Genomic DNA, 21,180 nt, shown 5'->3' with positions numbered 1-21,180 from the left:
GGTAAGTTGGCTTCTCGACGGCAGGAAGCCCAACAAGCTCAGCCTGCCTCGCGTCCATTTCTTCCAGCTTCAGATATTCCGGGGAGGGCTCAGCTTCACAAATCAATGCGCTCCATTCCCGGTACTTCTGAGCCTTGGGCCGGACAAAACGATCTCCCCGAGGTAAATGTCCCTTCTCAACCAGACATGCAACCACAGTATGCTGAGTAATGCGCGCCACCTGGTATGAGATGTTCACCACCTTGACAGCCTTGGGTCTCCTGCCAGCTCCATAGATGAACTGAGTCACCCATTGATCACCACGCCCAGCCCACTCAGTAACCTTGTCGGACTCAGCTTGGTGATATTTGACCGGAAAAACCATGGACCGTCCCGGCTGAAGTCGTACAGTCTCAGCTAAGGATACACCGACCTCCAGCCCAACGTGATCGAACTCAGGTCCATCAACCAACTACAAAAACGCTTCATCTCGGAGGCGGACAACACCTTCGCGAGGACAAAGTCGGACACCGGCAGCAATCATGAAGTCCATCCCTAAGAAACAGTCTATGCCTGCGCCGATATTCCAAACCCAGATATCCATAACGTAAACAACCCGTACACCGAGCGTCAGCTTAATCTTAGCCTGAGCTGTAGCGTTTGTCGGAACATCTCCAAACCCGGTAACCTGGAGCCTGTAACCACGTCTGAGCTTCAGCCTCAACCTGCGTGCAAGGTCTAAGCTCATAATACTCGTTGTAGTGTGGCGATGCGGGCTCCAAAATCAGGGAATAGCCTCGCGGCTAGACCTTGATCTCAGACCACTCAAATCAGAATCTGAGATTAGATCTCAGATCCCAAGCTGGGTGAGGCGTGTGTTCCTCACTCTTGCAATCCCTTGACTTGGTTCTTCCTAAGGCTACGCTGTGGGCCCAGACTTGCGTCGGCCTCACCAGCTGCCTCCGAACTCGACAGTTCCCAGATGCCCCCAGACGAAGCTTGCTCCTTGCTTGGAAGGCCCTTGTACACACGTGCTGAGTCCGCTGTGCCCCGTTTTCTTGAATATAAACACGTTCACTCCACACACACTTAGTCCACTTCTCTTCTCAGGCCCTTGGACTCTAGGCCTTAACAGCCTCCTCCTTGCTCAGCGACTCCGGCTTCGAGTCGCTTCCAGTCACGACACTTCCTCCGGCGGCTCAGACTGAGAGCCGCACAACGGTCTTCACTCGCCCCTCAGACCAGAGTGGCCCCGAGAGTTGGCTCGGTCTGAGCCTGCCTTGATCCAGGGTTCTCGCTCTGCACCCTGGGACTTCCGCGCACCACGCCTTGATGTAGGCGACACAGCGAAGCTGGGAACCACTATCCCAGACTATTCGCGCCACACGGATACCACTAGCAACCCCAGAAACCACTATCCCAGGTGTTGCTCTGCCGAAACCTCAGAGCGGAGCACCTTCCGCCCGAAAATATGAAGCACCGCCAGGAAACCAGCCAACCAGCACGAAAAACCAGCAAAACCAATGTCCCGCGTGTGGAAATACAACAACGAAGGCTAACCGGGCCGAAACACGAAAAGGCTTGGTTGTTGAACTTGAATTTATTTGGAGTTAGCTGAGCTTGACCGTAGAACACTCGTAGCGACTCCACTTGACCTTGCGCGCGCCGCCGGGGGCAGGGACTTGGTCCCTGTGAAGCAACACGCCCGTCGGCGGCAGCTTGCGGTCTTCGGGGCAAAACAAACTCTGATTATTATCATGCACATGCACATACAAAGGGCCTATCAAGTAAGGGTGCAAACATCTCCTGGGCACACCTTGAACAAGGGTGAGACACCCACTAAACTACTGGCTTGGCGGCGCCCGTGAATGCGTGTCGCTGCCTTGGCGTCCTTCCGCTGGCCTGTCTGGGTCAGTCATCACTTGATTACACTGATTACACCTGGGTGCAAATCAGTGATATCCTGATTACGCCAGGATCTTGTGGCCGGGATTGGGCGGACTTGGTCTGTCATCACCTGATTACACTGATTACTCTGGGTACAAATCAGTGTGTAATCAGGATGACGCCAAGATTCTGCGGCTCCCGTTGGCCCAAATCCATAGGCGACTGGTCAGGCCGAATCTTGTGTGCCCGACACCAGGGGCCGAAAAAGCCACAACGGGGCGACCCTTCAGAGCGACCTTCCAAGTGGCAACCGCCAACTCCAAAGAGCAACTACCGCAGCTCCCAGACCGGCAATGTAGCCATCGCTTGTGTACCCACTTCATATGCGAGGCCACGAAATCATATTTCGGTCCCTGCAGGCACGCCGTAGGCTTTTAGTCACGTCCTAGGCTCGGAGCGTCAGCTGTCTTTCACCAGTTGCCGCTTATCCTTACGAACATCGTGCATCCAGACACCAACTTGCGCCCACAATCACCGTGTCTCAGTTTTGGCACAAGTTGAGGGACTGCCGGGCTGAAAACCTGAGCTGGGGGCAAAAATACGATGTTGATTCCATACCCCGGCTGTCCAACCGATTTGACATGTCTCAATTCTGGCTCGAATTCTGGGACTCTGAGGCCGGGAATCTGAGCTGGGGGCAAAATTACGATGTTGATTCCATATCCCGGCTGTCCAACCAATTTGACGAGTCTCAGTTTTGGTTCAACTTCTGGGACTCTGAGTCTGGGAATCTGAGCTGGGGGCAAAATTACGATGTGGTGTAGCGGGATCAGCAAAATCTGCGAGATTGCTAGATCCAACTTCCCAACAGCGCCCGGACACCGACTAACGGAGGGGGTACTCCGATGATCCGTGATCAGTGCTGAACTCCTCACCTTGTGTACCCGTCGGTAGGGCTGGATCTTGCTCCTCTGGTAACTTCTGAAGAGTCCAAGTGTTGAAGCAGGAACGTCTTGGCGAGACGCGGGGATCCGGTGGAGCAGCGCGGAAATCTTCACTCTGCTCGCGGTTCTTGGTCCAGATCAAGTGATTCCCGACTTGGATCTGGCGGCCTGGATCTGGATCCGGCCGAGTGGTTGCCTTGTGGTGTGTTGTAGGCCCTTGTTGCGACTTGGTAGGTCGCCCTTTGTCGTACTTGCCGCTTCCTATAGCGGGATCAGGGTAGTTGAGAGTCTTGGATCACCCGGCCAAGTAGTTAACTCCGGGTGATCTGGGATCTGCACTTGTAGGGAGTTCACTAGGAAGGTTGATCTGGCCAATATATTATCCAGATTATTCAACCAACACTAGATCTGCTACCCAGTACCTTGCCGCTTCTTGGTGGGCCAATGTCGATCCCGATTCCAGGCGAAGGCGAAGGTACTTGCGTTGTCCAAGGCAAATTAGACTCTTTGGGGGGTGAGGGCCGCTTGCTGGCGCTTGGTAGTCTTGGGGTGCGTGTGGAGCCAAATCCAATATCCACAGCGTACGTCGAGCGGGGCCAATATGCGTTTCCCCGCTGCGAGTAGACCACTTGAGCACTTCCAGGCAAATTCGACTCTGATTTATGGTTATGTCCAATCCTATCCCAAAATCCCATCACCCAATCCGAACTATCTTCCCATCTGTACCTGCCGGCTCTACGGACCACCTCTACCTTCACTGCATCGTCGCTTGTTCCCTCCGTTGAGTTGTAGCCGCCAGATCACCCACTGAGTCCCAGATCCGCCAGATCCCCAGATCACCAGATCACCAGATCACCAGATCACCAGATCACCAGATCCCCAGATCCGCTGATCTCCGAAGTGCCTTGATCTGGGTCGGTCTGCGTTGATCTGGGGTCCCTGTGCTGTTGCAACCTCCTTTCCTCGCTTTCCTCGTCTTAGCCGTCTACCAGAGGCTTGGATCCGCCCGGGCGTACGAGATCCGGATCCAGATCCACATGGATACATGTGATCTGGATCCACCTCTCTAAATCCGCTTGATTCACGCTGATCCTCGCTGATCTTGAGTCCTTGGGTCGTCGCAAACTCTTTTCTCCACTTCGCTTGCCATTGCCACCTCTCAGAGGCCCAGATCCGCATGGGTGCATGTGATCTGGATCTGGATCCACATGGGTACATGTGATCCGGATCCCACCGTCCCTGATCTGGGTTAACTTGTCTTGATCTGGGGTCCTTCGGCTGGCGTAAGCTCCATCCACCGCTTAGCGTATCCTAGTCATCCCTCAGAAGCTCAGATCCGCCTGGGTACAGGTGACCCGGGTCTGGATCCACATGGGTACATGTGATCTGGATCCAACTACTTCCGATAGTACGGATCTGGCCCTCTGCCGTATGTAGACGTCTTCTGTGTCATCTTGTAGTATTTCCAGTAGTCTCCCTTTGACGCCACACACATCTGACAGCCTCGATCCACCCACATCACCAGATCCCCTCGATCTGGTTTCTCGGGTGTCACTTCCGCGGTATAGTGACTCCGTCAAGATCCATCTTTTTGCCGATTGCTCCCAATCACCCCTTTCCCGGAATTCGCTTCTCCACAATCGCCTCCTGCGCGTAGTTGTTGCCGCACAACGGCATCACTGCGGGCACCTTTGATTTCTGCCCACTGGCGCGCCAGTGTTCCCCATGTCCGGCCCCGACCGAAAGTTGTCTGGCCAGCGCCCGGATCGAAGCGCTCCGCATAACCGCCCGGATCTGGATCCACCCGATCTGACCGCTCCGACCGGCGCCACACCTGAAGAACTCCGTCGCTTGAACCGGGCTCTCTCTACTCGCTCGGTCCAGCTCGTCGCGTATCTCCGAGCAGCTACGGCGGCCCGCGACACGGCCGAGCGTCAGCGGACCCAGATCTCTCGAACGCTGCTTCAGCAGACTCACGAACTGCGCGAGTTGGAACGCCTTTACAAGAATCAAGGTGAGGAACTCCAACGTCTCCACTCTGAGGTCTCCGGCCTCCGTTCCGCCAGCAGCGATGTGAGTGGGCACCATGCCCAGCAGGTCGCAAGCCTGCAAAGCCAGATCACGCAGCAAACTGCAGAGATCCAAGATCTGGGACGTCGGGTCGCTCGGCTTACGCAGGAGCGAGATCGACTTCGCGACAACAATGACCATCTCGCGAGTGAGGTAGAGTTGGCTGGCGCCGAGATCCATAAGCTCCACGAGGAGCAGAGGTCGCTGGACAGGCAGATCGACCACGCCCAAGACGCGCGTGAGTTAGCTGAGAGTGTCACGATCCGAGCGCAAGAGGCCCTCTACCACGCTGAGGACGCCCTACATGAGCGAGATCGGGCGGCCCGCGTTGCTTCCGCCCCAGATCAACTGGTGCAGGAGCGAGATCGCCTCATCCAAGAGCGGGATCGGGCCCAAGCTGCATCCACCGAGGCTGACCGTCGCTTGGGGATCACCCGCGACGAGCTGCAAGGCATCCGGGTGCTCCTCCGGCAGACACAAGCCGATCTCAACACCGCTCGATCCACCCAAGCTGCAGCCACTGCGGATCTGATAAGTACCGTGGAGGATCGGGACAACGCTATACTGGACGCAGATCGCGCACGATCTGAGCTCGAGGATCTCCGTACGTTCCTCCGTCTTGGCTTGAAACTCCTTGGCCGTGAACTGACGCATATCTGCCGCACAGGGGCGAGTTTGGACACTGCTGAGCGGACTGTGGGTCTGCTTGAGAGCCAGATCCATCAGATCCGGGAGCAACATGAACGCCTTCAGCTGGATCATGACACTCTACAGCGGAATCGCAATGCTCTCCGCTTGGAGCATGACGTTGCTCTCCAACGTCTGGCGATCGTGGACACTGCAGTAGGTGCACGACCTCTCCCCTCCGACGAGTTGGGAGATCCGGCGGCTTTGCTCCGTACACTTCGAGAGCTGCCTCAGCCTCAAGGAGATCGCCAGAGCGCCGGCGAGGTCCCAGATCAGCCCGCCCCAGAGCATTTTCCCGCTGAAGCAGCCAAGCGCCCAGATCAGGAAGAGAAGCGTCCCAAGCGAAGTGGCGAGATCGCGGACCCGGAGCCCTCGAAACGTGCTCGCCGTGACTCCACTGCGGCGAATCGCGATTCAGCACGTCCAGGCGAGCGCCCACTCCGATCCGTGCCTAACCAGGGAGCCAAGCGTTCCGACGTCGAGATGGCTAAAGATCAATCAGGGTCGGAACCAGCGCACCACCCGGATCAGGACGATCTGGCTGAAGAAGGCCAGATCGACGATGACGGCGGCTTCGTAGAGGACGGCGAGGACGAACTCGGAGAAGATCACGGCCACCCGGCGGCCGAAGAGGCTGACGACGAGAACGAGGAGGAGGAAGGCGAGGATACCAGCGGCACTGGCGGCACCAACGATGATGAAGAGGAGGATGAAGAAACCGCCCAGATCACCAACGAGTTGCTCGAAGCCCAGACTCTGCAGGCGATGGCTCAGTCCCGATCCGCCGAGCGTCGTCGTCAGCACGCGTCTCCCCGGCGTGGACCTGTGATCGGTGGATCCGGTGGATCCCCGGATGACGATCCCGACGATGACGAGGTTCCTGGTACCAACCCGGATCCGGATCCGCGAGGGCCAAACCCAGCCCAGGCTAATCGGCGTCGTCCCGCCCGTAGTCCACTAGCACCTGTCGCTCCATTCGGATCTGAGGCGCAATGTATCCCTGGACGAGCGCAACCTCGGATCTTGATCCAGGCGGACGTAGATCCCTGGATCTCAGAGGAGCTCGACAACAAGACCCTCGCTGCAATGCGGATCCAGGCGCTGTTCCCTGTCCTGCCGATTCAGCTGGGCTGGATCTTCCCTTATTTCGAGTTGGCAGAAGATCGGCCTCAAGTCGCCGACACCGACTTCTGCTGGGAGCTGATCACGGAGAACAACGTACGAGCTCTACTAGCCACGCGCCCCTGGGAAGTTCTTGAGAACTCAGATGGCGCGATCTCGTTTGAGACGGGTGTTGGTGGCCGGCTTGGCCTCGCGATCCGGCACTACCAGAGTTACGAATAGGCAAATCGTCAAGCCTACTGGGAATCCACGCACTCTTTCCCGATCTTACCGGCATCGGCGAAGGCTTATCCCTGGCTGACAGTGTATCACAAGGAGCGCAACAACCGCAGATCGCACGCCGGGAACCGCTGGAAAGGGTTTCTGCAGGTCTTGATAGTGGCCATGCAGGGGGGGGTGGTGTAATCTGGACATCCTGTTGGATTCCTTCTTCCTCCACTTCCCCCGCCGCCACGAGTCCGTGATCTGGTATCCGGGATACGAATCTCGTCAAGCCAATATCAAGAACCGTCGTCTCAACCGCCCCGAGCCCACAGATCTGTTGGAGGCTCTTGACGAGTGTAACGGTGCTGACTCGTGGCGCAACCACTACCGCGACAGCCCTCAAGACCACCCAGCACGCCAGATCGCACGCCTCACCGACAAGTTCTTCGGTGTCCACACTGCTGACGCTGAGTAGGGGCCGGACCCTTCCGAGTCGCCTCGGATCTTGGCCGGATCCACTACCCGATCGTTGAAGTCTCCCCTGTCTAGGCCAGATCCAGCTTGCATGTCTTATTTCTTCCACCAATACCGCTTTTGCCATATCGACATGTTCCACCCTCGTCTAGCGACCTTCAGATCGGTCATTCGCCGTCTTGGTTACCCAGCTTGCACTGCTTCACATTGTCCTCACCTCAGATCCGGATCCACCTCATTCCGGCATATTCCAATTCGCTTCGGATCCGGATCCACCTGATCCAGCTCCACTTCAGATCCGGGGTCACGTGATCTATCCCTTCTTGCATCGGATCCACGCAGTACGGGCAGCGAAAGACCTGATTAAGCTTGATTCGGATCCACTCATCCCAGATCCGTTTGACCGAGATCCATATGCGCCAGATCCACCTGATCTTCGGCGTCTCGGCTTCGAGTTATCTTGAGTGATCTGGGACCTTAGGCGAGCATTATCACCGTACCAGTCTTCAGTTTGCCAATATCTGACGCACACAACGCCAGATCTCCACATGCAATATACATCACCCATCCCATTAATCTGCAGCCACCCTGCAGATCCTTCTTCAACACACCGCTGGAGTGACCAACTCACTCCAGCTGATCCCTGTCTCACTACTCCTCATGAGACTGCATCACGCCAAACCGGTTCCGATTTGCCCGATCCCGCAAGAAATCGTGGAGTACCGCACCGCAATTGAGGTCTGTCTCATCGGTCCATGTCGGTTCGTCGTACCCTCTCCAATGCACCAAGAATTCCCTGTAGATCCGGCCATAACGAGTTCGCTTTCCTGTTCTCATGTCTGTAATCTTCTCCACCTCGTATTCGTCCTCGTCCAGACCTTGGATCCAGCTATCTTCAGGCAGCAGGGCTTCATCGAAATCAAGACGATCTGTATCCTCGACTGTCAGCCGGATCTGGGGGCGATCTGGGAATGTCTTCACCAGCTTCAGCTTGGAGACATGCACCACCGGGAAGAGGCGGTACTCTGTACCTGCCAACTCGATCCGAGCTGCATATTCGCCGATCTTCTCCGCCACACGGAATGGGCCGTGCCACAGGTGCGCCAACTTCCGAGCATACCCTTCTTTGACGCGATCCAGGTATAACCAGACACGGGATCCGACCTCGATCTGGTGCGGGTGCACTCCTTCGTTATGGTGGTCTGCCCGATCCGAGATCGCCTCTCGCAACTTCTCATTGACTTGCTCTCGTGCCTGTTGGTAATAGCGCTGGATCTGGTATCTCCACCTCCGAGGATCTCGATCCTGACGTCGAGTGCTGCCTAACGGGATCGTCGCCTCCAAGGTGGATCTAGGATCCCACCAATGTACCAGGTAGTATGGGGTTTCCCCCCGGATCCGATCCTGAGCAGTGTTGATCGCGAAGGTAAGCCGTTCTGCGTAATCATCCCAATCACGTTGATCCAGATCCTGCACGTACATCTTGAGTGCCCTGGTCGCTGTTTGCACCATGCGTTCGGCTGTGCCGTTGGCCTGGGGCGGTAAGCCATAGTGGCGCGCTGTCGTTGTCCTAAGATCCGGTTGAACGATCTGAAGAAGTCGGACATAAACCCTGGCTCACGGTCGCGTCGGATCACTTCGCTGGCGCCGAATCGCCTGAACACGCACTCCTCGTATGACTCCGCGATCGTTTGTGCCGTTCTCGAGGCGCTAGCTTTGGCGATCACATACCCTGTGAACAGATCCACCCAGATCAGCAGCTCCGTGTTACCTTTGTAGGACTTGGGCAACGACGGGATGTGATCCATGGCTATGATCTGGAACGGGTAGGTTGCCTGGATGTTACCGGGTGACTCACCCTGAATCCGGGGTCGTCCCTTGCCCGTCTCGCAGTCCACGCACTCTCCGACATATTGCTGCACGCTCCGATAGAGGCCTCTCCAGTGGAAGTGATCTCGGATCTTCTGATACGTGCGTCCGATCCCTTGGTGGCCACCTTCCAGACTCGCGTGATAGTGATGCAGAACATCCTGTTGGAGTGTCTCCGGAATCACCAGTCGCATCAGTCCATCTCGATCCGCCTCCGATCTCCTCGTAGGGTGGCAGTAGAACAACAGATCACTCAGATCCACTTCGTAATCCATGCTAATATTGCCATAGGATCTGGCCTCATCCTGCGTCAGATCTTGCGCCGCCCCGACCAAATACTTCTTCAGCCCGGCGATCCACGCCTCCTCGTCCTGAGCTTGCCGGATCCGATCGATCCTCAGCTCTCTCACTACCTCTTCTTGTAGGACGGTAGGTGTGGATCTGGATCTAGCCTTCGATCTGGTGGTTGCTGGCGAAACTCGAGCGACCGAGTCGGCCTCCTCCTTCCTAACCACCAGTATCTCGTGCAGTCGATTCAATGTGACCAGATCCTGCAGATCCGTCTCATCGTCGACCAGGATCCCGCCTTGGCGTTGGAGTGCGGCGCTCGCTAGACTATCAGCGCTACCGTTCCAGTCGCGCTTGACGTGTACCAGCTCGTGATCGGGCCAGATCTGCAGCCGATCTAGGGCTTTTTGCCTTAGCAGTGTGAGCCCTGGTGCTTTGCAGTCGATCTCACCTCTCACTTGGCGGATCACCAGGTTTGAGTCGCCACAGATCACTAGCCTGCGCCGATCTTCTCCCTCGAGTAGGTCCATACACAGCAGGAGGCCGTGGTACTCGGCTTCGTTGACAGTCAACCCTTCAGCATAGCCGGATCTAGCTTTTACCACACTCCACTCGGGCAGCTTCCATAGGATCGCGCTGTAAGCGCCTCCACCACGTTTGACGCGGGCGGATCCGTCGAAGCTGACCACAAAAGCTCTTCATCTAGCCGTACAGTCGGGATCGGTACTTGGATCTGGCGCTTGGGTTCCTTCTTCGGCGCAATCGCTATCAAGGCCTGATCCACTTGTGATCTGGGTGTGATGCTGGCGGCGATCGCCCCCAGGATCTCGTCTTCGCCCTTGGTACACTTGACGATCTCTAGCGTCCACGGAGAGAGCAGGGCGGCCCACTGTCCTAAGCGTCCTTGTAACCCCGGTGATCTGAAGAGCCACGCCAGTGTGGAGTACCTGGTCAGGACTTTGATCGGGCGGCCCACCAACATATTATAACCCAGATCCAGGATCCGCAGCAACGCTAACACCTCCTTCTCGACAATCCCATAATTGAGTTCATTGGACTTCAGCGTGCGGCTTACGAAGGTAACCGGATAGTGGATCCCATCATGCTCCTGCATCAGGGCTGCCGAGATCGCCCAATCATTTGCATACACCACCACTACTGGTTGTAGACCAGAGTTGAAGTGGCGCAGGATCGGAGTCGAGGCAACCTTGCTCTTCAGCTTAGCAAACGCCCGGTGAGCTCGGATCCAGCGGGGGTCGATTTCGTCCAGACCACCCAGGCCCAGATCGCCTGTCTTCAGACTATGAGAGCTCAGATATGGTATCTCCGGATTATGTGCTTCCACATCCGGTATCACCAGATCAGGATATCCTGGTGCTTGGAGTTCCAGCGCTGATCTGGGGGCTTCGCCTCCATGTGGAGTCGACGCAACGCCGCTGGGGTGCAGATCACTTGGTTGTGAAGTCTCACCAATCGTGGATCCAAGATCACCAGATCTCAGATCCTGACTCGGTGATCCGATGTGATCTGGGGTGGGCTGATCCAGGTGTGCCTTGATCTGGGCCCGAGCTTCCGCCTTTGACATCGCGGCGAAGTCCACCTCTCGCAGCTCATACAAGATCGCAGCGTAAATGGCATAATCCTCGATAAACCGACTGTAATAATTTAAGCTTCCGAGGAACGACTGCATCGATCTGAGTGATCCCGGGAACGGCAAGTCCGCCAAGGCAGATAGATCCTTGGGATTCGCCTCCAGGCCTGAGTTGGATACCTTATGGCCTAGATATTCCACCTTGGCTTTGCCCCAGAAGCTCTTCACCACACTAATCGAGATATTCCATTCGTCACACGCCTCCAGCAGATCGTCCACCCGTTCACACAAATGATCCCACGATCTGGCGGTCACCAAGATGTCGTCGATATAAGATCTACGTCCCAACACCGAAGGCTTGATCGAACTCTCCCGATCACTACTTGCCGGGTGCAGATCAGTTCGATGTTCGCTAGATCTGGATCTACTCATATCAGATCCGGGCCGGCCCGATCTGGGATCACCCGATCCGAATCGGCCGGATCCGTGCTTACCAGATCCAAGTCCGTCGGACCTAGATCCACTTGATCTGGGGAAATGCTGGGTCGTACTCTCCAGATCACCACTCATCCGGCATCGACCAACTCGAACTTCGTCAGATCCGGGCCGACCAGGCCGAACAGCTCCAGATCCAGATCCGCCCGATCCGGGCTTATCGACTTCGCTTCCGTCCAAGCCAGCTCCCGTTGATCTAGGCGGAAGACCACTTGACGTGTCCAGATCACCATGCTCCGGGGCAAAATCTGCTCGATCGTCGTCGGATCCGGATCCGCTTTTGTCAGATCGCGGGATCCGGGTGAACCCATATAGCGCATTATCGAGCATCCGCTGGTAGATCTGGGGGGCGTTCTTCAAGCCAAACGGCATACGATTCCACTCGAACAGACCGAACGGGGTGATGAAGGCAGAGATCGCACGAGCCCGATCTGTCATGGTCACCACCCAAAATCCGCTTGCCATGTCAAGAGAACAGTACCAAAGTACCTTGTCCAGATCTTCGAGCAGGTCGTTGATCAGGGCATTGGGTAGATCATCAGCCTAGTTAGACTGTTAACCAGCCGATAATCAATGCACAAACGTATATCTACGCCGTTTTTCTTGATGATCACCACAATTGGGGAGGCCCATGGCGAGATCGAGGCCTTGATGATCTGAGCTCCGAGCAACCCTTTGATCAGATCTGACAGCTTGTCGCGAAATTGAGGCGCAACCTTACGCACACGCTGGGCAATGGGCCTCGCGTCGCCCACATCGATATCACAAACTACGCCACGGGCGGCGGGGGCAACGCATTGCCTTTGCCGATCAGCAGGTGTCGGCGCTTCCAGATCAACCCGCGTAGGCGCTCGATCTCCTCCGGTGAGTTGATCTCCGGATCGCCCACTTGTATGTCCTCGATCTTCACGTCTGCCGTCCCCACCGTGACTTCAGGCAGCACCGCCATCTCGGCTTCGACGTCTTCTGCATGCAAATCGCCACTCTCATGGATGCAGACTTGCTCGTCCTCGACCGGATCCGAGCCAGCCTGATCTGCATTAAGCGGGTTTGTAGCGGCCGTCGAGCCCGGTGCTTGGTTGGCCTCCTGTCTCATTCCGCCGTGTAGATCCTTGCCCTTTCCTGCTCGGTCATCACTTGATGCGTGTGTGCCAGCTGGATCTGCGTCCTGTCCCTTATCACCATATGTCAGATTTGCAGATCCGTCTCTGGGTGATTACCACCCTGATTACTCTCCGATAGGACAACGGGCTGATCCGCCTGTCCCACGCCAGCTGGGTCTTCGGCACCTTGCGCGTACAGCGTCGGACCTTGATCGGTGGGCACCTCGCCTGGTCCCGTCGATGGATCTGGGGATGGTAGGTCCTCGGCGGCTTGCTGCGGGTCCTGATCTGGCCTGGGCATGTCCGCTAGCGCATGATCTTGGTCATCTGACGTCGTTGTCGCCTTCAGCGCCCAAATCCTGGGGGTTCGCACACACTGTCTGGCACCACCTTCGGATCTGGCCGTCTTGTCGCCAGACCGCCCCGGCCACCCCCACCACCGGGTGATTTGGCTTCAACTGGGGTGATCTGGGCTCGCGACGGCTCGGGGACCACCTCCCACTGCATGGCGAGCGTCGAGCACCCGGACGCCGCTGCGGTTGGGACTCCTTGTGTCTTGTCGCCCACGGCGAGGCCTGGATCACCCTGGCCTGGTCCCGTCGCGTCCTCGGTGTCGAGATCCGCGCTCTTGCAGGTCTTGGGCAGCCTCGCCGACTGTGGATCTGAAGGTTCCACGGATTGTAAGGCTTGGAGGTACAGTGTCTCAGCAGTCACCTGGGGCACATCACCCTGGACCGCCTGCGCATGTGGATCTGGTTGTGGTTTGTTCCGACAGCTCTCCAGGTCCCGCGATCTAGTTTCAACGGGCTGCGCCCGTGGCAGATCCGGCCTCCGCAGTATCGCGCGCGGCACAGGGTACTTGGGACGCTCAACCATCGGCGGCGGCGGGGTCCGTGGGGATCTGCCTTCGCGGGCCCGGCTTCAGTGGTGGCCTGCAGGGCGAGATTCTGCCACTCCAAGTAGCGGCGGGATCCGACGGTCACGAAGCCCTGCAGCCGCGGGATCCGGTCGCCCGCGAGCCACATGCCGATCCGCTCGTCGCGACACAGCACCAACTTCTTCTCACCGACGTTGGTGATCTGAAGGTACTGTGTCTTGCCTGGTCCTTTAGTCACGGTCGGCACCCACAGATCTCCGCGTGTAACCCACAGCTTGTCTTGATCCGATGTCTGCAGGCGCAGCGGAAGCTCGACGGACTCTCCGGCACCCAGCTGCAGGTGCTGATCCAGCCTCACGAGCCTAGCCTTGTCATTGTAGAGCTGTCGCCTTCCACTGAGCTGGATCCGGACCTCGTCGGGCAGGCAGAGTGATCCATCGGCCAGATCCAGCCGGATCCCGGCCGGGACCATGAAGTCCATGCCCAGGATAGCTTCTTGGCCAGATAGATCACCTACCCAGATGTCGAAGGAATACACCAATGATCCTGCTAAGGTAATCTTGATCCGAGTTCTTCCTTCCGTTGTGTAGACATTGTCACCAATTCCAACGCATTCTTGACTCTGGCTCCTGTCGATGTAGCACCCAACCCATGAGCAAAGGCGGTGTCCACGATGGACACCTCGGCACCTGTATCGAGGAGTAAGATCGCCTTCTCATTGTTGATCTTGCCGGTGATCTTGGCTTGTCGGAACCACTTACCCGGTGAATGTTGCTTCCAGTAGCCCCGAGACTCTCCTGGAAGGAGATCTGGCGACTCCGGATCACCGGATCGTCGATAGGCCTCGACGCGGCCGGTTCTGGGCGTCTGGGATGTGGTATCTTCTCCATCCGCGGGCCGGAACCACAGATCTGGATCCTGTTGCTTCCAGTACCCCTGCGGCACCTCCGGATCCAGATCCACGGTCACCGTCGCGTCGGATCTGGCAAAGTCGTCGACTTGATAGAGACTTGAGACCACAGCAGTACGTTTCCCATGTAGATCACGTGTATTACCTTGTAGATCTGGTCGCTTGCTAACTTGATCTACCGATGTCTTGTTCACAAATGCATAGATGCAATACCTAGAACGCTCGGCTCGTACCGGATTCCAACCCGGCGAGCGTCCTAGTTTAACATCTTCTCGGCTTTCTCTGGTAGCATCCCCGCGTGCTTGGTCGGGTTGTACCACTGGCGGATCCAGTTGTAGAACTCCTCCATTGGGCACTTGCCCATGTCGTGGAGTTCCCCGCACCCGCGGCACACGAAGAGGCAGTGGTCTGCCGGGTGGCCTCTTGCCGCACTTCTGGCAAGTCAAGCGCCTCCAGCATCCAAGCTCCGTGTGCTTCCGGGATCCGCAGTGCGAGCAGCGACTGCGATCGGATCCGTCGGCATGGACTCTGGATCTGTGGTCACGAGGCACTTGATCTGCTGAGCGGCGTTCCAGTTGGCCCCGATCTAGGGTGTGCGGCACTTCCTCGGCTTGTGGAGGTGGTTCACCGCCCCCAGCCATGTAGATCCGGCGGTAATCGTCCCCGTCCGAGTCAGATCCGTCTGAACTTGAGTCGGATCCGGAGTCGGGGACTGGATCTGGACCGCTCGCACATGTTTCGCTGGGACTGCCGGTGCGGGCGTCGCTGAGGCCTTCTGCCGGTATTTGCTGGATCCAAATGCAGACTTCTTCATCCGGTTCTTCGCTCGATCCAGCGCGCGCAGGACTTCTTCGAGCTCATCCGCATCTGGAAGTCGTAGCAGCGTCAGCCGATCGGCCAGATCCTGATCTCCCAAGGTTTCAATGAAGTGATCCACATGTTCGCGCTTCTCTTTGGGTCCACCATCCTTGATCTTGAGTCTTGCACGTAGTCCAGCGACATTCAGCCGGTGCAGGTACTCCAGCGCAGACTCATCAGATCGCTTGCGAGCATGGTAATACTGGCGGGCTACCGAGATCCCGAACCCACAGTACTGGATCTGGAAGCTGCGGAGCAGCTCCGACCACTTGTTGCGTGTGGATCGGGTAGCTGCCGGTACCAGTTCCTCGCTGATCCGGATAACAGATCCGCGAAGGTCAAGCACTTTTCTCCGTCGGATGCTTGATCGCGTAGGAACGCCGACTTCACCTTGCCGACCCAAGCTCTCGCGCGATCTTCGTCTTGGTCTTTACCAGAGAACTCCTTGAGATCCGAGATTGCCGAGATCCGGACGCGTTGAATCATGGTGGATCCGGTGGATCCGGCTGTGGTTGTGGCGACAGCGGCGCGGCTCGGTGTCGGGAAGTCGAGTTCGTCGGGATCGTACTCCCAATGAGAGTGATCTGGATCCGGCGACTCGGTGGACTCCATGTCGACGTCCTGTGATCCAGGGTTCTGGATCGCTTGGGGTGCCGGCGTCTGTTGCTCCCTCAGGAAGCGGCTCATCGCGGCTTGGAAGTAGGACTCCAGCCTGCCAGTCGATTCGTCGGAGCCGGATCCGGTCGCCGTGGTGGCTTGATCTGCCTGCTTGGCCGCCTGCTTCCTGGATCCAGATCGGGGGTGATCTGGGCGTTGGGCCTTGGATCGAGCTTGGAGCATCGATGCGCCAGACGGTCCGAGCGACATACGTCGTGGTTCCGATGAAGTGTCGGATCCAGCTTCCGCGGCAGACACGAAGGGCGATGACGTCCGGCAGCTTGTCGAGTCGGCCTTGGTGGATGCTGATCCGGGATCTGGGACCATCGGCAACGATGTCGCCGGGACCTCACCCACCAAGACCCTCAGCTTGTCGAAGAGGCCGTGAGTCGAGGCTTGGATCTGGTCCAGATCCAGATCGAAGAGATCGTTCGGATCAAACTGTCCCGCCACAAGTCCGGTCTCCTTCAGCAGATACATCAGGTTCTTCGCCGCGACCAGCTTGCTGTCAGCCGTCGCGGGAGCTGCGATGGGGCCTTGAAGGTGTCCGATCTGCTTCAGATCCAGGATCCGCATCACTGGATCTTGGACGATGAAGTCACGCAGCTCCGCACGGCGGAACGCGAACTCCAGAGCGGCTTCCGACCATCCGGATCCGGGATCCTTGGGGTCTTCTTCGTCCAGATCCGGGGCCTTCATCTTCCTCCGCGCCGCCGATGTCTTCGGCTGGTCGTGATCGAGCGGCTTGGGCAGTGGAGGGGTGTAGGAAGTTGCTCACGTTTGAGCTTGACCGGTGAATCAGCAAATGTATACCGATTTGTGCCAGCCTTGGTTTGTTTTGTTGGTGGATCTAGACTCACGTCTAGATCCACCGTCCCCGAAGGGACCTGGGGAGGAGGTTGAGGTTTGTCTTCCAGATCCGGATCCGGATCTGCTCTTCTTCCGTCGACAGAGGTCCTCCCAGCACTCTGTCGATCCGTGGATCTTGCTTCATTCAGCGGCGTCGTCGTCGATCCCAACTCCGATGACGCCTGGTCCCCTTGTTCCATCCTCACTTGAACTTCTTCTTGGGACTCACGGTGAAATCCCGAGTCACCAGAAGATCCGGGCACGCGCACCATTGTGGTGTAGCGGGATCAGCAAAATCTGCGAGATTGCTAGATCCAACTTCCCAACAGCGCCCGGACACCGACTAACGGAGGGGTACTCCGATGATCCGTGATCAGTGCTGAACTCCTCACCTTGTGTACCCGTCGGTAGGGCTGGATCTTGCTCCTCTGGTAACTTCTGAAGAGTCCAAGTGTTGAAGTAGGAACGTCTTGGCGAGACGCGGGGATCTGGTGGAGCAGCGCGGAAATCTTCACTCTGCTCGCGGTTCTTGGTCCAGATCAAGTGATTCCCGACTTGGATCTGGCGGCCTGGATCTGGATCCGGCCGAGTGGTTGCCTTGTGGTGTGTTGTAGGCCCTTGTTGCGACTTGGTAGGTCGCCCTTTGTCGTACTTGCCGCTTCCTATAGCGGGATCAGGGTAGTTGAGAGTCTTGGATCACCCGGCCAAGTAGTTAACTCCGAGTGATCTGGGATCTGCACTTGTAGGGAGTTCACTAGGAAGGTTGATCTGGCCAATATATTATCCAGATTATTCAACCAACACTAGATCTGCTACCCAGTACCTTGCCGCTTCTTGGTGGGCCAATGTCGATCCCGATTCCAGGCGAAGGCGAAGGCACTTGTGTTGTCCAAGGCAAATTAGACTCTTTGGGGGGTGAGGGCCGCTTGCTGGCGCTTGGTAGTCTTGGGGTGCGTGTGGAGCCAAATCCAATATCCACAGCGTACGTCGAGCGGGGCCAATATGTGTTTCCCCGCCGCGAGTAGACCACTTGAGCACTTCCAGGCAAATTCGACTCTGATTTATGGTTATGTCCAATCCTATCCCAAAATCCTATCACCCAATCCGAACTATCTTCCCATCTGTACCTGCCGGCTCTACGGACCACCTCTACCTTCACTGCATCGTCGCTTGTTCCCTCCGTTGAGTTGTAGCCGCCAGATCACCCACTGAGTCCCAGATCCGCCAGATCCCCAGATCCCCAGATCACCAGATCCCCAGATCCAGATCCAGATCCGCTGATCTCCGAAGTGCCTTGATCTGGGTCGGTCTGCGTTGATCTGGGGTCCCTGTGCTGTTGCAACCTCCTTTCCTCGCTTTCCTCGTCTTAGCCGTCTACCAGAGGCTTGGATCCGCCCGGGCGTACGGGATCCGGATCCAGATCCACATGGGTACATGTGATCTGGATCCACCTCTCCCAAATCCGCTTGATTCACGCTGATCCTCGCTGATCTTGAGTCCTTGGGTCGTCGCAAACTCTTTTCTCCACTTCGCTTGCCATTGCCACCTCTCAGAGGCCCAGATCCGCATGGGTGCATGTGATCTGGATCTGGATCCACATGGGTACATATGATCCGGATCCCACCGTCCCAGATCTGGGTTAACTTGTCTTGATCTGGGGTCCTTCGGCTGGCATAAGCTCCATCCACCGCTTAGCGTATCCTAGTCATCCCTCAGAAGCTCAGATCCGCCTGGGTACAGGTGACCCGGGTCTGGATCCACATGGGTACATGTGATCTGGATCCAACTACTTCCGATAGTACGGATCTGGCCCTCTGCCGTATGTAGACGTCTTCTGTGTCATCTTGTAGTATTTCCAGTAGTCTCCCTTTGACGCCACACACATCTGACAGCCTCGATCCACCCACATCACCAGATCCCCTCGATCTGGTTTCTCGGGTGTCACTTCCGCGGTATAGTGACTCCGTCAAGATCCATCTTTTTGCCGATTGCTCCCAATCACCCCTTTCCCGGAATTCGCTTCTCCACAACGGCATTCAAGAGCCTGCGCCAGCGTCTGAAGCGACGCACGAGCGGAGCACGGAGACGGAGGGGCCGACAAGACGAGAGACGACCAGCGCCATGGCGAGTGAACATGATGAACGAAGCAACGAGGGAACGGCATCAGCGCCTGCAAAAGAAGTAGCGGCCATTGCCACCACGCTGCACCAACTTACGACGGCCGTATCCAGCCTCCAAGCCCAGGTTGCCGAGAACACGCGCAGTCGAGAGCAGGCGCGTGCTGCGGACGCGCGTGTGGACGAACGAGCCGAACAGGGTGCACAACAACGAACGGCACGTGAAGAAGTGCTGCGGGCGGACGCTGAGACGAGGAGCGGCAGCGCACGACACGTGGAGGTGGCACCGGTGACTACAAGCAGCACCTCAGCAATCCCGACGGCAACGGAGCGTACGGCGGTGAGCTGTACGGCGACGGTTACACCTTCAACGACGACGGGGACAACGACGGCGACTACGCCTGAGCTGGCGTCTATGGCGACGACCATGCAGCAGTTGGCAGCGATGGTAGCGCGCCTGCAACCACCGACGCCGAACGATGAGACACACGGGCGACGATCTGCAACGCGTGGGCGGCAACGTCGTGATAACGAGACAAGGGCGACACCAGGAGCGCCTGGAGACGAGAGCAGCTCGTCTGAGTCGAGCAGCAGATCCAGCGAGAGCAGTTCGAGCAGTAACAGTGACGGTGGCGACGACTCGAGTGATAGCTCGGACGACGACGTCAGCGAACGGCGCCGACGTAACAACGACGTGGACAACGAGCGCGTCGTGAGCGGCACTCACGACGAAAGAATGTCAAGGATCTGGAGCTTCCAACCTACACGCCATCGCCGAAGGTATCGGTCTCGACGTGGATCGACCGTGTAGATTTGGCCCTCCAAGGAGCTGAAGAGTCGGGACGAGGAAAGTGGTCGGACAATGCACTCTACTATATCCTAGGCAACAAACTGATGGAGGACGCCGCCAAGTGGTGGGTCAACATGAACAGGAGGCTACCTACAAGGAAGAGGAAGTGGTCGAACCTCAAGAAGGCTCTGCTACGCCGCTACGGCGAACGCAAGGACAAGTCAGCGGCAGAGTGGCGAGTGAGCATGCGGCCGATGATGCCTGGAGAAACGTATGCAGATTTTGCGGCTGGCCTGCGCGATGTCATCGGCCGTAACAATGTGCATGAGCGCGTCCTGCTCGCGCAATTTTATCGATGTCTTGATAAGACTACGCGGAAGCTCGTCCGGCAAGAACCAAGGCCAAAGACACTGGAAGAGGCCGTGGACAAGGCCACCGAGATCGACGACCCGATGGATAACGTCGCCCAAGGGATGTTGAACAGCGGCTTGCCATGGGCCATGGCACCGAGGCCGTACTTGATACCGATGGCTGGAACGACGGGTCAAATATACCTGGGATCGGAGGTATGGGCCTGCCGGCCGAAATGCTGAGCAACGTGAGCACGAATGAGGGAATAATGGCTAGGAGGGACATGGAGCATGTGGCGCTCTTTACGAATCCTCAAGGTGTCTATAACAAGGCCACTGGTACGTGGGATCCGCCTCCGGGACACGTCTGGAACGGGAAGTACTGGTACGAGCCTCGCAAGTCGGACAGGAAGCGAACGGCTGCGAAGGTGGTGACGAGCGCCAAAGCGTCGGACAAGAGAGCTGTCAAGTATCGGACTAAGAACGAGATGGACGAGTCCAGTGGCGACGAGGCCGATGTCAAACCGCGTAAGAAGTTCAAAGCGGCAGTCAAACAGGCTGGTGGAGACAAGCGACAAGTGGCGTCGAGGACGACGGAAGAGGAGCGTCCGAACGGCAGGTCAAGCGGCACGAGCCGTCCGAACAGCGGAGTGTGTTTCCACTGCGATCAGTCAGGCCACTGGGCAACGCAATGCCCGAACGAACCGAAGTGTTTTGCGTGTCACCAGCCTGGTCACTACGCACGAGCATGCACCGACGCTGAGCGACGAAGGCGCAGAACGATGCCTATTTGGAGCAGCGTGGGCGTAAGCCACGTCCAGCGGCGGAAAACGAGTAGCGGGCGCGAGTGAGGGGGTATGGCGTCCGGTGAGAGGTGAAAAACCCCGGCTGGAAGAGCTGACGGCGGATGGTAACGATGAACGGAAGCAGGTGAAGGTTGTTCCAGCGACCGACACGATGAGGACGAGGAGAACTGAGCAGGCAACGACTGTTCGGCCGGTGAACGGAAGAGACGATGTACGGAACAGAGAGGCGCCACGCGCGGCAGACTCTGGCGAG

At 57.4% G+C, this 21,180-nt stretch overlaps 7 protein-coding genes across 7 annotated transcripts; 2 read left to right on the top strand and 5 right to left on the bottom strand.

Moving 5' to 3' along the window:
- Positions 1 to 4,418: 4,418 nt before the first annotated feature.
- IUM83_18121 (uncharacterized protein) lies at positions 4,419 to 5,060 on the bottom strand (the record flags this gene model as incomplete). Its single annotated transcript, XM_067943103.1, has 1 exon — positions 4,419 to 5,060. The coding sequence occupies one exon, from the start codon at positions 5,058 to 5,060 to the stop codon at positions 4,419 to 4,421; it is 642 nt and encodes a 213-aa protein (XP_067783779.1).
- Positions 5,061 to 5,180: 120 nt separating this feature from the next.
- On the bottom strand, positions 5,181 to 5,642 carry IUM83_18120 (uncharacterized protein; the record flags this gene model as incomplete). The annotated part of the gene is made up of 1 exon (XM_067943102.1): positions 5,181 to 5,642. The coding sequence occupies one exon, from the start codon at positions 5,640 to 5,642 to the stop codon at positions 5,181 to 5,183; it is 462 nt and encodes a 153-aa protein (XP_067783730.1).
- A 111-nt stretch (positions 5,643 to 5,753) lies between these two features.
- IUM83_18119 (uncharacterized protein) lies at positions 5,754 to 6,911 on the top strand (the record flags this gene model as incomplete). Its single annotated transcript, XM_067943101.1, has 1 exon — positions 5,754 to 6,911. The coding sequence occupies one exon, from the start codon at positions 5,754 to 5,756 to the stop codon at positions 6,909 to 6,911; it is 1,158 nt and encodes a 385-aa protein (XP_067783760.1).
- A 1,107-nt stretch (positions 6,912 to 8,018) lies between these two features.
- IUM83_18118 (reverse transcriptase) lies at positions 8,019 to 11,214 on the bottom strand (the record flags this gene model as incomplete). The annotated part of the gene is made up of 3 exons (XM_067943100.1): positions 8,019 to 8,569; positions 8,989 to 10,144; positions 10,237 to 11,214. The coding sequence occupies 3 exons, from the start codon at positions 11,212 to 11,214 to the stop codon at positions 8,019 to 8,021; spliced, it is 2,685 nt and encodes an 894-aa protein (XP_067783775.1).
- Positions 11,215 to 12,379: 1,165 nt separating this feature from the next.
- IUM83_18117 (reverse transcriptase) lies at positions 12,380 to 14,864 on the bottom strand (the record flags this gene model as incomplete). Its single annotated transcript, XM_067943099.1, has 6 exons — positions 12,380 to 12,732; positions 12,831 to 13,040; positions 13,151 to 13,375; positions 13,573 to 14,103; positions 14,280 to 14,572; positions 14,767 to 14,864. The coding sequence occupies 6 exons, from the start codon at positions 14,862 to 14,864 to the stop codon at positions 12,380 to 12,382; spliced, it is 1,710 nt and encodes a 569-aa protein (XP_067783763.1).
- A 222-nt stretch (positions 14,865 to 15,086) lies between these two features.
- Positions 15,087 to 16,714, bottom strand: IUM83_18116 (uncharacterized protein; the record flags this gene model as incomplete). The annotated part of the gene is made up of 2 exons (XM_067943098.1): positions 15,087 to 15,669; positions 15,738 to 16,714. The coding sequence occupies 2 exons, from the start codon at positions 16,712 to 16,714 to the stop codon at positions 15,087 to 15,089; spliced, it is 1,560 nt and encodes a 519-aa protein (XP_067783764.1).
- A 3,643-nt stretch (positions 16,715 to 20,357) lies between these two features.
- IUM83_18115 (uncharacterized protein) lies at positions 20,358 to 20,931 on the top strand (the record flags this gene model as incomplete). Its single annotated transcript, XM_067943097.1, has 2 exons — positions 20,358 to 20,791; positions 20,850 to 20,931. The coding sequence occupies 2 exons, from the start codon at positions 20,358 to 20,360 to the stop codon at positions 20,929 to 20,931; spliced, it is 516 nt and encodes a 171-aa protein (XP_067783776.1).
- Between the last annotated feature and the right edge of the window lie 249 nt (positions 20,932 to 21,180).

Source organism: Phytophthora cinnamomi, assembly GCF_018691715.1.
Source record: "Phytophthora cinnamomi strain GKB4 chromosome Unknown Contig96, whole genome shotgun sequence".
NCBI lineage: Eukaryota > Oomycota > Peronosporomycetes > Peronosporales > Peronosporaceae > Phytophthora > Phytophthora cinnamomi.
Note: the sequence above shows the minus strand (reverse complement) of the source record. Positions and strands in the feature narration are given on the sequence as shown.